This window comes from Sinohyriopsis cumingii, chromosome 8 (assembly GCF_028554795.1).
Source record: "Sinohyriopsis cumingii isolate HCF-2022 chromosome 8, ASM2855479v2, whole genome shotgun sequence".
Classification (NCBI taxonomy): Eukaryota; Metazoa; Mollusca; class Bivalvia; order Unionida; family Unionidae; genus Sinohyriopsis; species Sinohyriopsis cumingii.
In genome coordinates, this window is record NC_142968.1 from 66,613,096 (window position 1) to 66,630,997 (window position 17,902).

The 17,902-nt window shown below is 34.3% G+C and overlaps 1 protein-coding gene across 1 annotated transcript in view; it reads right to left on the bottom strand.

Moving 5' to 3' along the window:
* LOC149793724 (hemicentin-1-like) overlaps window positions 1–17,902 on the bottom strand; it is a 204,284-nt gene that overhangs the window by 160,438 nt on the left and 25,944 nt on the right. Inside the window, exons 7-9 of the mRNA XM_089969043.1 lie at window positions 10,082–10,375; window positions 7,903–8,199; window positions 4,251–4,547 (exon numbers count right to left, since the gene is read on the bottom strand). Of these exons, the coding sequence (XP_089825169.1) occupies window positions 4,251–4,547; window positions 7,903–8,199; window positions 10,082–10,375 (888 nt within the window). The remainder of the gene's footprint in view (window positions 1–4,250; window positions 4,548–7,902; window positions 8,200–10,081; window positions 10,376–17,902) is intronic.

A 17,902-nucleotide genomic window follows, 5' to 3' on the forward strand; every position in this document is an offset into this window, starting at 1 on the left:
ATTTATGAATCATATGGCTGTACAAATGACCGAGTCATATGTTTGTTCCAAATGATTGTTGTTTCAATTGAGTACAATTGAATCACTTTGATTGCATGAGATTATTTGAATCTTATTTTCATTCCATGAGATTATTTTAATCTTATTTTCATTCCCTGAGATTATTTGAATCTCACTTTCATTACATGAGATTACATGAGATTATTTCAATCTTACTGTCATACATTTGAATATATGAATCATTTTTTTTGTTTCTAATTGTGAATGTATGGATAGAGTAATTGAATGAGACGTATGTTTAGAGCATGAAAGAATCACTCTATTTGTAGAATATATATATTTGTATTAATTTCATAAATTTTTATATTTCATCACAATGTATTGTTGGCATTTGATCCAAGTATCCATTCAGGTCTATCCTGTAACACTTATCTTTAACCCAACTAGATTTAACAAAGATCAAAGTTTTGAGCATGAGTTAAATTTTTGTACTCAAGAAGTTCCTTGACTTTGTGACCAGAATGCATCATCAATAATACCATATTTTAACCATGTACAGCATATTCAAAACCAGGGACTGTGATTGTAGGTGCATAATGAACAAATGAACAACAATGTGCTTTCTATTTTCACACCCTGCCATTATTTCATCAAATTGTTGCTGTGTGCTTTGCTTTAGCAGAGTTTATACACAACAATTTATGACCCAATCACTATCATTCCTCTGTAGATCTAAATGCTAAAAATAGTAATCATTAATATTAATAAGCTTTTATTTTTTGATAAATTGTCAACCAATCAAAGCAGCTTCAGCTGTCACATGCAGCATCCTTGTCCAATGGTTCATTGTAGTTGTGGTTGTTAGGTGCTAGGCACTCAGCATTAAGAGGTAAGTGTTAGGACTGGTTGGCCTGGTGTCAGGATAATGTGACTGGGTGGGAAATCATGTTACATGTCTGCAGCATGATGCTCCAGTGCTAGACATTACTATAAACTTTCACACTGCAGACATCATAGTGATATGATTGAAAAATTATTAATACTGTATTAAAATTCCAAATCACACACACACTCTTTGTAGTAGTGAGAGACAGCATGCCAAATGTATAAATGCCTATATTGTTCAATATTCCATTGGACATGGAATTGTCATTAGTGTAACATGTTGTTTCCTAAAAAAGCTGACCATTTGCTTCATTCCAAGCCATTCCAACTTAATTACCCAATCAGTGAAGTTCACACTAGTCGGTCATTCTCAACTTCTGTTGCCAGACCAGTTTTAGCTGGGCTCCTCCAGTTACAAGTAAGAATATTTAAACTCAGTGTTGTCCATACAAGTGTCAGAGTTTCAAATTCCTGCAGTGACTTTATCACAATCCTTTTGTTCCCAGGCCCCCTTGGCCCCCTTGGCCAAATATTCATGTTTATTATGAATAAAAAGCGAACATAAGGTGTGGGGGTTTTTTTTGTTGCTCATGAATCCCTCTTTTAGTCAGAAAACACTGGACAACAAATTTTTACAAAAGTCATGTTACTGAAATAAAATTAGTCAATTCTTATCAATTTTTATGTGCTGAACACGAATATGACAGTCAAATTGCAAAATTGGCTCTAGTTTTTTTTGTAATCTGCAAGAAATTAATGTTTACATAACGAAATGCATTCCAATAGTAAAAGGTCAACTGTAATAGCCTACCTATAAAAAATCAAGTCATTGACTACATCTTAGATTTCTTCGCCTGTCTCTTGTACAGTTGTTCGGGAGCATCTCTGAGGAGTGTCCAGCAGTAGTCAGCCAGCATTGTAGTGGACCATTTTCCCTGGTATCTTTGTTCCATTGTTGCGATATCTTGATGAAAACATTCGCCGTGTTCATCACTAACAATACCACAGTTGCTAGGAAAGAAATCCAAATGGGAATGAAGGAAGTGAATCTTTAGAGACATATTGCAGCCAAGTTTCTTATACTTCATCAACATGTCTTCTACTAGTTCCTTATAGTTTTCTGCCCTAACATTTCCGAGGAAGTTTGTAGAAACTAGGCGAAAAGCATTCCATGCTTGTTTCGCGTCACCTTCCAGCAAGTTGTTGAACCGGTCATCTTTGAAAAGCTCTCGAATCTGAGGACCCACAAAAACTCCCTCTTTAATCTTTGCTTCGCTGAGTCGAGGGAATTTTTCATGCAGGTATCGGAATGCTGGCAAAGTCCGGTCAATGGCTTTCACGAAGTTCTTCATCAAACCTAGTTTGATGTGAAGGGGTGGTAGCAAGATTTTCTGAGCCTCAACCAGAGCTGGGTGTTGGATATTCTTCTCTCCAATGGCTACATTCTGCCTGTGAGTCCATTCCTTCCTCATGTAGTGCATTTCCCTTGCTCGGCTATCCCACTCGCATAAGAAACACATGTATTTTGTATATCCTTGCTGCAGTCCCATTAAAAGGGCAACTACCTTCAAATCACCACAGAGGTGCCAGCTGTACTTGTTATACTCAATGGAATTCAGTAGCTGCCTTAAGTTATCGTATGTCTCTTTCATGTGGACAGCATACGCTACTGGAATAGATGGAAGAATGTTTCCATTGTGCAAAAGCACAGCCTTGAGACTCAGTTTCGAAGAGTCCACAAATAGTCTCCATTCTTGTGGGTCATGAGTGATTTTTAAAGCATTCATGAGGCCCTCAATATCGGAACAGAATATCAGATTACTTTCCTTTCTGAAGAAAGGCTCCAATTGCTGGTGGCGCTTTCGATATGCAGTAATTGTGACATCTTCTTCTAGAAGATTCCATTGTTGGAGTCTTGATCCTAGCAATTCTGCCTTGTTCTTTGATAAGTCCAAATCACGAATCAGGTCATTTAGTTCTTCCTGTGTTATTCTGTGTGGGGTTGATGATGCACCACAGTGAAAATCTGGATCACTGCATGCTGATGGACCAGGAGAAGAACAGGTCGACTCACCTTTGTCTTCGTCAGATGAATCAAGAGAATATTCTGCTGGAGGTTCTGGAATAGGAAGTCCCTCACCATGTGGAACTGGTCTCAATGCAGACGGAATGTTTGGGTAGACTATTCTCGACTTCTTTCGCTTCGTTATTCCGCCGGAAAGAGGAGGAACCAAGCAGAAGTAACAGTCATTTAGGTGGTTGCTTGGCTCTCTCCACACCATTGGGACTGCAAACGGCATTGATGACCTTTTGCAATTCAACCACTGTGAAAGCTGTGTTGTACATGTAGCACAGCATATATGCGGAGCCCAAGGCTTGTCTTGGTCACCAACCTTGCATCCGAAGTAAAGATGATATGCCTTCTTCACTTGAGAATTGATACTTTTCTTCTGGTTGGCAAATGTCACTTCCCCACAAATATAGCAAAAATTGTCCGCGGTATTAACACACTTTCGAGGCATTACTGTTCTTTATTGTATGTAAATGGATAAAATAATAAGTTTTATGTAACAGTAGCTTGAACTGTCTCGCACAACGTCTAAAATATTTTAAATGCTGAACCTATCTGATTGGGCTTTATATAGTACACTGCTTACGTCAGCTTCAGCAGCCGCCTGGCATTAGTATAATAGGCCTACACATGTATAGTACACTGCTGACGTCAACTTACTTCAGCAGCCGCATGGCATTAGTATTGCATTGCATCAGAAAATGATGCAATCAACTGTGGATGATGTGAGCATGATGGTATTATGCAATGTTACATCATTATTCCGGATGTTGCTGCAGTCCTACTGGAGGAATTTACACAGTGAAACATAGAAAATGAGGTATATGAATATCTTCAAAACGAGAGCCAATACAAATTTTTCACGGTTATATTCGTGTTCGGCACACCAAAATACTACAGATTAGGGCCTTTTCAAGTCAGTAATGATTTCACTGTTGACCAGTGAAATTCAAGCATTTTTTTTCAAATGGGGAGAGGTCCTCCTCAATTTTCAGATCTAAATTCATCCTGCATAACTGTACACAGTAAAGACCAGTTGTCCCCCTTTGTATAATGCACTTGTAGTACAATAGAGCTTACGTTGTATACTTAAAATTATATGCAGAAAAAAATGGCACAGACCCTAATCTACCAGTTCACAATGTAAAACCAAATCATGATCAACACTATTTGGAAGTTAATTTGCTATAGATTAATACTGTATCTACATATTTATTAAGAAGCCAAAGACAGCAATAAATTCAAAGGCAGCATCATGATTCATCATTATGTATGGTTAAATATTAATACCTACCAGTTACTATTAACTGTACCGTGTCTAGCAGGGTGCTTCCAGAGCTGTCTGAGCCACGACACGTGTATGTGCCAGCATCACTTGTTGTCAGGCTGTTTATTGTAAGATTGGACTGTCTGGAATTTGTATCATATGCCCCCACAGTGTATTTGATGTTGGTAAACAGCTGAGCACCAGTCAGACCAATCCAGATCACATTAATAGTTCCTGAACCTGTGACCATGCACGTAAGCGTTATTGACTGTCCTGGTGTGCCAGTCACTGTAAGACCATTGGTAATGTCCACTGAGAGTGGTGCTAAAAATTGCAAAAATGAGTTTCAATTAAAGATTCAGTTAAAAGTTTGCAATCCAATGGAAAATATATGCTTTACTTTACTCTTTCAAGAAAAAAATAGACTGCTGAAGTTTACAGATTTTAAAACAGTACAAGTATACCATTGTATCGTGTGTCGAATCTGAATATGTGTTATGATTTAACTTTCATCCATGTCATAATGTGTACCCTACCCTTCTATCATGGACTTCCAAAATCTTTAACACAAAACTATTTTTGATGCTGCTGCCATTTCTGCTGTAAGAAAGCTAATACCTATGTTTCACCATTCTTATGCAGGTGAGTTCAAAAACAATACATCCTGTGTTGAATAGCCTAGTGGATCCCTGGTTATAGCAGACACTTATTTCTAAAACAAGATGTAAAATAAATAGTCTATTTTGATGTCATTGGTTAAGTGTGATGATTTTGAATATTAGCTTTTGAAAAGAATTAGTCATTGCATTCAATATTTAATGTATTATTTTCATTTGTATGTTTTGCCACTTGACATGTTATATAAAACCTTTATTAAGACTGGTTTGCCTTAAAGATTTAATTAACTAATTAACAAGAATTCATGACAATAATGTGTATAAATGACAACTCCACAAATGTGATGTGACTGATACGGCTTCATTATATGAAAGGTCAAAGTTTTTAAGTTAATCAGGCCATAATTAAGTCATATTTTGTCAGAAAATAATTATTCTCTAATTTAACCAAAGTCCACTTTATTTAAATCAGCATACCAATCATGATCATTAGCAATATCACACTGATTTCATCAACAACTAATTTTGATCACTTGATTTATAATGGTCACATGATAAACGGAGACTGGTATAGATAGGTGATAATTCAAGCCCCTCGTCCCTGTTTAGTGTTGGCCTTCACAGTCATATTTCAGCTGCCAGCCAATATTAGTCACTGATGAAAGCAGTGTGATATTGCCAATAAAACATGTAACAAGAGTACAATCGATTGTACATTGTATGTCAATGACCTTTTGGTAGGCATTGTTTTTGACTCTAGGATTACTGACCAAAGGTAGGGCATTACTAATGAACAGGTCTGGATTATCTGCACACTTGGTCAAGGTATGCAGTCTTGAACTACAATTACTGTGCAGAAACCATTATTTTCTGTAAGAACCATCCAAAACATCAAATTCATCATGGATGACCAAAACAATTTTTACATTATTATAAGAACCATGCAAAGTATCAAAATTTTAACAATGATGTTATTATAAGAACAATGCAAAATGTCAACATTTTAACAATGATATTATTATAAGAACCAAGCAAAGTGTCAAAATTTTAACAATGATGTTATTATAAGAACCATGTAAAGTGTCAAAATTTTGACAATGATGTTATTATAAGAACCATGCAAAGTGTCAAAATTTTAACAATGATGTTATTATAAGAACCATCCAAAGCATCAACATCATTAATGATGATATTGTTATCAAATGAACCATTAAAATATTTACAGTATCATCTGAACCATCCAAATATTCAACATCGTTCAGGATGATGTTTTCATATCAACCACACAGAACATTAATTTCATTAGCGATGATGTTATCATTTGAACCAGTGTAAGTAGACACGTTTCTGCTAGTTAAATTTTTTTACGACAATTAAAATCATGCTAGGCCTGAAAAAAAATTTTTTTTTGCCAGCCCTGACACACTATCAATGTACCTAATTAAATGTACTATATTATGTCACATTACATACATGTTATGCCACACAATCACTGATATACTACCAAAATGTTATGCCACACACTCGCTTATATATTCCCTAAATGTTATGGCACACATGCACTGATATACTAGCTAAATATTATCTCACCCACTCACTGACATATTCCCTAAATGTTATGCCACACACACACTGATATATTACCAAAATGTTATATCATACACCCATTATAATATTACCAAAATTAAATGTGTCACAAAATCAATAAAATATTACATAAATTTTGCATTATATATTCCCTGAAAAATTACCAAAATGGTGTCTCACCCTCACTGACACATTCCTACTGTAAATGTCACACACTCACTGACATGCAGTCTAAATCTTGTGTCACACTGTCACAGATATATTAGCTAAATGTTGTATCACCTACTCATTGACATATTAGATAAATGTTGTCACACACTCACAGACATATTAGCTAGATGTTGTCACACACAGACATATTAGCTAGATGTTGTGTCACCTACTCACTGACATATTAGCTAAATGTTATGTCACCTACACACTGACATATTAGCTAAATGTTATGTCACCTACTCGCTGACATATTAGCTAAATGTTGAGTCACCTACTCGCTAACATATTAGCTAAATGTTGCCACACACAGACATATTAGCTAGATGTTGTGTCACCTACTCACTGACATATTAGCTAAATGTTATGTCACCTACTCACTGACATATTAGCTAAATGTTGTGTCACACACTCACAGACATATTAGCTAGATGTTGTGTCACCTACTCACTGACATATTAGCTAAATGTTGTGTCACACACTCACTGACATTAGCTAAATGTTGTGTCACACTGTCACTGATATATTTTCTACTGTAAATGTCATACACTCATTGACATGCAACCTAAATGTTGTGGCACACACTCGCTGATATTTACCTAAATTTTGTCACCCACTCAATGACATATTAACTAATAATATTACACACAATCATTGACATATTACCTGAATGTCATGTTATGCTATCACTCACATATTGCCTACATATTACATCTCACACCTACTGACATATTACATTATAAAATGTGTACACTGCAATAATGTTCAAGAACTCTAGTAGTGTGATAAATTGAATCTAAAATTATTTGTGTTCATTAGAAACAAAATATTTGAAACTTGTTTAATTCCTACTTTTAATAGTTGCATATAAAATGCTAAGCTGTACAAAACATGCTGAGCTTTATTCAATATATAGTTATTCTTCAGCAAAGACAGAAAAAATAAGAAACAAATGGAAGCAAATAATTGCAGAACTTATTTTGTGAACACTTTTATTGGAAGTACATTTAATCTTATAACTGTATGTTTCTACAATATAATACTTCAAAATCATTTTCATTCCCCGAAATCAACTGTATTGGATATATTTATGCTGTTATCTTTCCTGTATATTACATTATCGATCCATATAATTTTGTTCTAAAATTCTACATTAATGATATAAAATTCTAGTCACAGTAAGAAGTTCATATCATATAATATTATTCACACTGCTTCACTGTTTTCTATATTGGCAAAAATTCATTAAAAGATTCTCCAGTTACCATATGCTGTAAGTGCGATGGAATCCTGTGCTGTAGATCCAAATCCATCAGTTGCTCGACAAATATATGATCCACTGTCACTCGTGGTTAAGCCTAAAATAGTGACAGCACCTTTCCCAGTGTTGATGTTGTACGAAGTTACAGTATACTTTCCATTACTTGTCAGTGTATTCCCAAAGGGTCCAATCCAAACTACGCTTATGGTTCCAGATCCAGAAACAGAGCATGTTATTGTTGCATTGCTGCCCACAGCTCTAGATAATGTATCACCTTCATCAATGGAAACTGTTAATGGAACTGAAAAAGTAAAGTAAAATACAGTATGAATTATAATCTACCTTCTCATTTGTAAATTTGTAAAATTATTGCACTTTCAAGTGCAAAACAAAACAATGAATAAAAAGTTATTCAACTTGTATAGTACCCACTTTATCTGAATTTCTTTCATACCTGCGTCATCTTTGCCATCATGGCTAGTACGCTATACATCAGTTTAATATCTAACTGTATTTATTGCACACCCATGCAATCAACTCATCATAACTGTATGCTTTCACTTGTATCATTCATTTCTGGTGATGCACAAACTGAATTCGTCAATAGGGTTGGAAAAATACAAGAGTACTGACCATGGCACATTATGTCCACACCCTGTTTTTTAATATCCTCCTTGTAGGCATGGTTGAAATGGTGAATTACTGACCAATGAGTCTCAATAAACTGTATGTTTGGTCAAGTATGTGATCTTGAACCTGTATGTTAATTACATATGCAAGGACTTTTAAGTATATTTTCCCCCACCCTTTATAGCAGACTTTCTGGCTAGAGAGAGAAAGAGACAAAGAAAGATGACTGTTTTCCAAGCATTTGTACACAATGGCTGTTATCCAATGATTTGTGCACACAATTACTGTTATCTGAGCATTTTTGTATACAATGACTGTTATAGAAGGATTTTTTTACACAATGACTGTTATCCAAGTCTTTATGTACACAATGACTGTTATCCAAGCATTTTTGTACACAGGAAACTCTTCAAAATATTGGAATGCAATACTTGTAACATTAATCAACTCCAAAGCTTGTGATTTATTTCCAAGCATGAAATAATCTGCTGCTTAACTTAAAGAAAGAAGCTCAAGGTGAAATGATTTTATGAATAGTTTAAACAAAATCAGATCTCGATGTGTTTATACTGATGACTTACTTATTGACTGTGTACCTTTTATAATTCACACCAATACAACCCTGCTTTCAATAACCAGTAATTTCTAATCCAATGTAAAATGAGTACTTGAACTCCTAACTCAGTAAATACATAGTATCCTCCACTACATTATGTGCAGAAAGAGTTTAATTGGTGTTCAGGTTTATTCAAAGATATTGAAACAAAATGGAAACTCTGTCAACAATTTTTCTTTGCAGTTGCAATGGTCAAAGAGGCATTATGCATGAAGGTTGATCATTCGTAGAGTTACAGTCCAAGCATGAAATGACACAAAACTTACAACTGTTTGAAAAACAGTGACTTAATGATCCATGCATTCATACTATCTTCTTACACATAAGCTTCTGTGAATAGTCCAAACCTATCCCAATTATCCAATGTCTTCCTGAACACAGATGCCATATTGCCATATTGGCTCACCTGGTTACAGCATTAGACCCATTATCCTAGAGTACTAGATTCAATACCCAGCCAGGTCAACCTGGTCAGCTGTCTCACTGAATCCTTTGTAAAGACACTTAGCTCCATTTCCCTAGCATGACATAACCAATAATTGGTTCAATGTGTGATTACAACTAACAAAAACAAAATAAAATACAAATAACAGAATGTACATTATGTAATGGTGGTCACGTGTTACATGTTATAACTGTCTTTTTCATGTTCTACAGCCATCTCATCCTACAGCTGGATAATATATCATCAAGGATTCTAATTCACTAAGTTTCTGTCATCTGGGGTTCCATCTGACACAATGTTATATTTGTATTAAAAAAGAAAAGAGTTAATATAAGCCAGGTCATAGAGGAGCATATATACAATCAACTGCACACAGACATAGATAAAGTGAATCCCAAATACAGTCCCTTCCCAGAAGTTAGAATATTGGTTCTGAGGAAATCGAAACCTGTATAAACCCATACAACTGTTTGAATTAAACAAGACACTTACCAATAAATGTGAGCTGAGTTGAATCTTCTTGGGATCCAGAACTGTCTGAGCCACGACATTTGTATGTGCCAGCATCACTTGTTGTTCCACTATTTATTGTTAGAGTGGACTGTCTGGTATTGGAATTGTAAGCGCCAACATTATATTTGAAGTTGGTAAACAACTGACCTCCGGTTGGACCAAACCACATCACGCTGATGGTTCCTGAACCTGTGACTTCACATGTCACTGTAACTGACTGTCCCTGTGTAGCTGTCACTGTCGGACCATTTGTTATACGCACAGAGAGTGGAGCTAAAATGAAAAGGAAACAAAATTATTGTAACTTATAAAACAAAAAAGGACTTTATTAAGAAAGGCAATGCAGAATTGTTAAAACAGAACAAGATCCTATTCACAACAGATAGTTTTGTTAAAAACTATATGCCCTATTGCTAAAAGGATAGAAGTCCAGAGCATTAAAAAAGTTATTTCCAATAATGGAAAGACTCTCCTTCCAAAGCTAAATTTTATTAAAAAAAACAAGAATAATTTTTATCTTATTTTTGGAAAATCACAATCAAACTGTTCTCCATATGGCTTTTCCAACCAATTGTGTGTTATTCTGATTAACGGCAACACCACTACAATTAAGACGGGCCTCTCACTTGCATGTGATCATCAAATTATATTTGTGTATCAGCCTAAGTAGGTTTTCACCAAAACACTGCTTAGGAAGCAAGAAATAATATTTATGTTATTAACATATGTATGCAAACTTTCCTGCAAAGTTTATTTTATGTATTTCAAGTCACAATTTGTCCACTGTGCTAGCCTTATTGTTTTATCCAAAAACAATTATGGGTAGTTTTAAATAAATGTTGTAAAATGGAACAATTGTTGACTTAAAATTTGACTGGGTTATCTACGCATGCCTACCACATTTAAATTGTTTACATCCAAGAATGTTTGCACAATCATGCTAGCAAGCTTTAGGAACTAGCAGACAGACAGACAGACAGAACTAAATAAGTGAATGATATTCTACAGTTCATAAAGAATTTCTTGTAATCCCAACAAAAATAATGCTGCTGAGTATTGAAGTCACATCTGATATTCTTGACAAACATGCCATTAATTTAGTCATAAAACTACTTTTTATGCTGGGGTCCTGAGTGGTCAAGTTGTTTAAAGCACTTACCATTATGTATCACTCCCATCTCACCTCTGACTGCATGGGTTTAAGTCTTGGGCTTGGCCAATGTGGGCATGTGAGAAAGCTTGGCAGTAGCTTTTTGTGGGTCGGTGGTTCTTTCCGGGGTTTTCCCGGGTTCTTCCTCCACCATTATACTGGCCACCATGTGTAGCCTATTTTGTGCTGAAAAATGATGTTAAACCCTAAAACAACAACAACAACTTTTTATGCCATGTTAACATGTTCATAATATTATTTTACCAGTTAGTACAATACAACATTTTTTAAAAACAAGAGTCCCTTGATGGGACTAATGCTCTACAAGAATTTGCAGGAATTCAAGATGAAACATTTCTCATTTTTAATTGCTGAGTATTCAAACCATGTTTGATATTCTTGAAAGTTATGATTTTTAAATTAGCCACTGCAGCAGCCATATTAGATAAAAATTTAGCACCATCTTCATCTAGGACAAACAAAACACCACTAGAAGACTTTTGTTGAAAACTCTATGCTGATACAATCATCTATTCTGGAGAATTAATTACAAGACTGTCAATATATTTATTCTGGCTGTTAAATTAGGACCCCAAGTTGTCTGGTCAATACCTCATGTCAAATGTGACTTTCCATTTTGGAAGATTTTCAAGATGGCTGCCATGGTGACCATATTGATGTCTCAGTGGCATCAGTTTAATTTATTACCAAACAAGCATAAAAAGGCACATGAAAACCCCACATAAATAAAAGTTTCCATCTAGCAGGAGTAATGTGACCACTGTGGTGTTTTTATTTATAACCAACTAGGCACTGCAAGAAGTCTCCCACTGAAAACTCCCTGCTGATGTGACTTTTTGCTAAGGTATGGAGCAATAGAAGATTTTCAAGATGGCTGCTGTGGTGGCCATATTTGTATAAAATTGGTACCATTTTCATTCAGGACCAAGTAGACATCATAAGAAGTTTTTCAGGGACCACCCATTCAGGTGGAGGAGAGATAATTACATTTTAGTTTCAGAAACAAAGTGTATAGATGGTAGAATACTTTAATTACATGTTTGATTAGATTTCTATTTAGGAATAAGGGACATTTTTTAATAATATGTTGATATCAGGGTTTGAAATAAAACTGGAGAAAGACCTGAATGAAAAATGCTTTCATACCATGTTTCATAAAATATGCTTTGACCTATGGCCTCTTGGAGGGTCATTATGTCTGCACATGTTTTAATAAAAAACAAGGTCCCTTTTAAATAAGATTCAAGGAATAATGAAAATGTCATGCTCTACAACAAGAAATTCAGTTCAGGTTCTGACTTGCATTATTGGTAAGCAATGATAATTTTATTTAGCCTTGTCTCTAGAGAAACTGGTTATCTGAGGTTCACTACTGAGATATTTACTTTTGACATTTTGTTATGTATATTTAATTTGCTTAATTTGTTTGTTAGTTAGTTTTATTTTATTTTATTTCATTACATGCTATTGTAATGTAACATTATATGTTGGACTTGACCTTGTCCAAAACTGAGTTCATATCTGCTTGACTCAAATTGACTCTTTTTATTTTATTCATTGTAAACAATTAATACATAGCTTAATTATTATTATTTTAAATCAGTATTGTTATTAATAGAAGAAGTAAATATGTTTATTTGGGTCTATGTTTTGGAATTTCCTAAGTGAATTATACATAATCCAGGTTTTGCACCTCCATTATTTGTACTTAATGACACGTTCATTTAGCCTTGAGTGTGGAGGTGTGTGTTTGTGTGCGTGTTTTGGATTTTTAATGTAGCTTTAAGAATTTTTCAGTCATATCACTATGATGTCTGAGTGTGACATTTTACAGTGCTGTCTAGCACTGGGGCATCATGTTGCAGACATGTAGCATGACATCCCACCCAGCCACATTATCCTGACATCAGGCCGACCAGTACTATCACTAACCTCTTAATGCTGAGTAAAGCGAGGCAGCAGTTAGTACAATTTTTATAAGTCATTGGTATGACTCAGCTGGGGTTCAAATCCATGTCCTCCCACATAAGGGGCAGATGCTCTAACCACTAGGCCACCAGAGTGGTTAGCCTTGTCTCTAGTTAAACTGGTTCAATATTGAGATATTTACCTTTGACATTTTATATTATAGAAATTGTAATGAAGGAGTACATTCTGAGTTGAGCGTGCAATCAAATTGATTAGTTTAATAATGAAAGACTTGAATGTACAGACTACAATGATACAATGACATGGGGCCCCGAGTGGCCAAGCAGTCTAAAGCGCTCTCCATTATGGATCACTGCCATCTCACCTCTGTCTGCGTGGGTTCAAATCTAGGATTCAGCCAATGTGGGTATGTGAGAAAGCTTGCCAGTAGCTTCTCGTGGGTCGGTGGTTCTTTACGGGGTTTTCCCGGGTTCTTCCTCCACCATTAATACTGGCCGCCATGTATAGCCTATCATGTGCTAAAAAATGGCGTTAAACCCTACAACAACAACAACAACTACTATAATGACATGGTCTAATATAATACATCATGACATGCCTATTCTGACTTCAGAGCTCAGACGTGACATATGCATCACTAAAAGTATTAAAATGTTTCACAAAATAAATTCATTATCAATTTTGATTAAAGTGTATTTTGAAATTAGGCCTTCTGAAGAAAGCAAACTCTGTTAATATGATGCCAGGCAGGATGGTCACAAAAACAATCCAAGTACAAAAATTTAATTTGGTCACATAATGCCAAACTGGCAAATCATAATAGACAAAATCTTATGCTGGAAAAGGGTCATTAAAACAGTTAACTCACTGATTTATATTTTGAAAAGAATCAAATCTTATTTTCTCCAAGAGCAGAGAAAGATATTCTATAATGCATATATCATGCCATACTTAGAATATTGTTGTTCTATTTTGGGTAATAGTGATACAGAAAATCAGGAAAGATTACTGAAATTTCAAAAAAGAGCAGCTAGAGTTATTCTTTTTATTCTGATTTAGATACACTATCAACAATTCTGTTTAAAACCCTGAAGTGGCTTCCATTTCAACAAAGAACTCAGTTTCAAAAGGGTTTACTAGTCTATAAATCATTACATGGTTTGGCTCCTGAAGACTTAAATGTAATTTTTAATTTGTTAAAAATGTAGATATGTATGAACTAAGATCCAATTTAAACAACAATTTATATTTACTTAAACGAATCTTGGAGCTTTGCAAGAAGAGGTTTGCTTTTCTTGGAGCCAACCTATGGCATTCCATAGCATTTCTTAGTCAACATCTACAGAAACAATCATTTGTGTGATTCTGTTTACTTCAGTACTATTTTTGTTTGCCATATTATCATGTACTCACCTATAGTGTTTTACACATGTTCACTACATCAATCTGTATGAATCCTGTATGTGTAACTCATCTTTAAAGCCTTGTATATATTTTATTGTAGCAGTAGGTCAGTTATCTAGTTTTACTAGCATTTGCTGTCAAAAGACACCTCATCTTGTAAAATGTTTGCATTATATATATATATATATATATATATATATATATATATATATATATATATATATATATATATATATATATATATATATATATATATATATGACCAATTGAGCTTTTTTGAAGAAAGTTATTATTATTATTATTATTATTATTATTATATTATTATTATTTTACAATGCCTATAGTGTTCATTGGGATTGATTGCTACGACATATTGCTTTCTCCAAGAAAAGCTGACCATTCACTTCATTTGATTCCGTGTTGTTCAGCCATCTTAGGAAAGCTCAATATATTGCATTATTCAAACATAGCCCAATGAGAAGTCCACTCCAGTCCATCATCCACAACTGTTTTTGGCCAGCCTTGTTTTAGCTTGACACCTCCAGTTACCACTAACTTACTGTGGTCTTTCTGCTGTTGTTTTTGTGGGGTTTAATTCCATTTTTCAGCACATGATAGGTTATACATCCTGTACGAAATAATTAGGCAGATTCCACCTGGAACTTAAGCAGACTCCAGCGGAATCTGCCTAAAATGTTAAAAATCTGGTTAATACAAAGGCGGACATGGAAAATTTGAGAAGTCAAAGATGAATCCATCTAGAGTCCGTCTAACTCTAAGATGGACTTTTGTCAAATTCCTGCTATAAATACATCTTTAGGCATAATTTTGGACTTGGTTGATTTTCCACCCACCATCTACGTGGAATTAGGAACTTAGTCACTGGCATCTATTATATGAAAGAAGGAATCTGGACTTAGTTTATTTTCTAACCAACATCTAGGCAGAATGAAGAACTTACATCAGTTAAATAAGGCATAATTAGGACTTGGCTTTTGTGTGTCTGTAATTTGTTAAATGACTGAAAATATAGTGATATTTTGTGATTGTAATATCACTGACAGTTCAACAAAAATATCAATAAGATATAATAAAATTTATTGTTTCTTGTACAATTTGAATGATTTTCAGCAGCATTTATATTTCCTGTTTCTGATAGCTGTAATTTTATTGTTTATTTTGGGCACAATTTATAACTTCTTTCCACAGCTTTCCTTGTTAAATTTCTTTTTCAAATTTGTTGTTGTTGTTGTTGTATTTTTGTTTAACTTCAATTGGATTTAAGTGCCCTCAAACAAGTTTTCATATTGTTTTCCATTTTAAAACATAATTTCGCTTTTCTCCTGACCTGTATTTCCTCAATATGGACCCATTTTTTTAATATCATCTCCGAAACTTTTTTTAAAAATAATGCTCTATCCGGTCCCATTCCACAACGAGCTTTCAAATAAGTATTTGTTCCGTTTATTGTTTAACAGAGGATCGTTGTATAAAGCTTTCTGATTGGTCAAAATTTTGTAATTGCCCAATGAATCGTCGCATAACAGAAACTTGTGGGAAAGAGCATGTTTGCTAAACCTGGTGATTCGAATTTTCAAGCGGGATGAGAGATTGAATAACCATTTGAAAAATGTGTGGCAATGAGAATACCCTGAACGCAAATTTGATGGGAACATAACTGCTCAGTCTGTATGAAAACTGAATGCCAGGACAAGCATTTTGCTTTTTGTGCCATAAAGAGCTTTACAGTAGTGGCTAACGTGCTAAATAGGACAAGGAATTGAATCAGGATGATTTCTAAGTAATATACAACTCCAAACTGATTAACTTCAGAATTTAAGGAGGGACAACGTGTAGATCACTGGTGGGAATTGTTGCCAGCTATCCATGTCTATCAATGATAGTCATATCTTTGCGGAATTTTCTTGGCTGAAAAGTAGAATCTACTTTCAATCTCGTGAGGCATTGTTGTGTATATTATCTAAATATTCTTGGTGTGTTGGAATTCAGTGTAAAATAAGAGTAATTATATCATGATAAACGTTTGTCATGGCTGCTTATGGAACAAGGACTAATGCGAGAGACCACAACATCATCATAGTTTAGTGTGCAATCAAAAATCCAGTCTACAGTACAAGTGACGTAAGGCAGGCTCCTAGCTTTTCTTCTTCTCATAATAAAATTGTCTCAAATGGATGCCTTTCTGTAATTTTGCATTATTTTCATGGCTGAATTTTTCAATGCAGATTAATATTTTATATTTTATATATGTTTATGTGTTCACAGATGCCTGTGCATATGTTCCAGGCTTGATACTTTGATTTTTAAAACCACTTAATTATTTAGTGTCAGATACTTCATATCATGTTGTATATACTGTATATGTTGTACATCACAGATAGAAGGCCTCACGGTAGATTAGTTCTGTAACTAATTGAATTACCTTCTCTAAATAAAGTCATTATTATTATTATCGTTATTATTATTATTATTATTATTATTATTATTATTATTAACTCCCATTTTTCTTGCCTTGGATGTCATATAATTACAACATCAGTATAATTGTTTTCATGCACACTTAAATATCATCTTGGTTAATAAAGTCCTGTTTAATTCATATCCATTATTTCTTTGAAACCTGCTGAAATGTCTGAAACACTAAAAAAAAATTAAGTAAAATACTGCTGTATATAATGATCAAAATTTTACTGATATCTTACAAAAGTTTTAGTCAATTTTTTTGTGAAACCTCACAAATATTTCAAAGAAATTTGAGTGAGACCTCAACATAATTTCAATGAAAGTTTTGGTCAAAATATGTATGAAATCTCACCAAACTTTAAAGTGAAATGAAAAATACTAAGTGATGCCATGTTGGATTAGATTTTTTATGCAAGAAAAAAAATGGCATTGCCCCTTAGGACAAGAAAAACCTAAGTCTTATTTGATAATGTCTGTCAAAATAAAATTTATGATCCATTTTAAATATTACTGTGAATATTTATCATTGATTCCCATTAATGTCTAAAAATCATTAGGCAGTTTAATGCATAATAGAAATCTGAAGTATATTTTTTATGGTTTAGGCAGAAAATGCTTCAAAAACCCATCTGAAATCTGCCTTGACATTTTCATTATTGGATGGGGTTTCTGCAGGTATTTCCATGTAATTAGGCAGAAGTAAAGATTCTGCCTAGTAACAGTAATTTCAAGCAATATATATATATATATTCCACCCTGAATCTGCCTAAAAGTGATAATATGGGGAATCTATGCTAAATAAGCGGAATAAA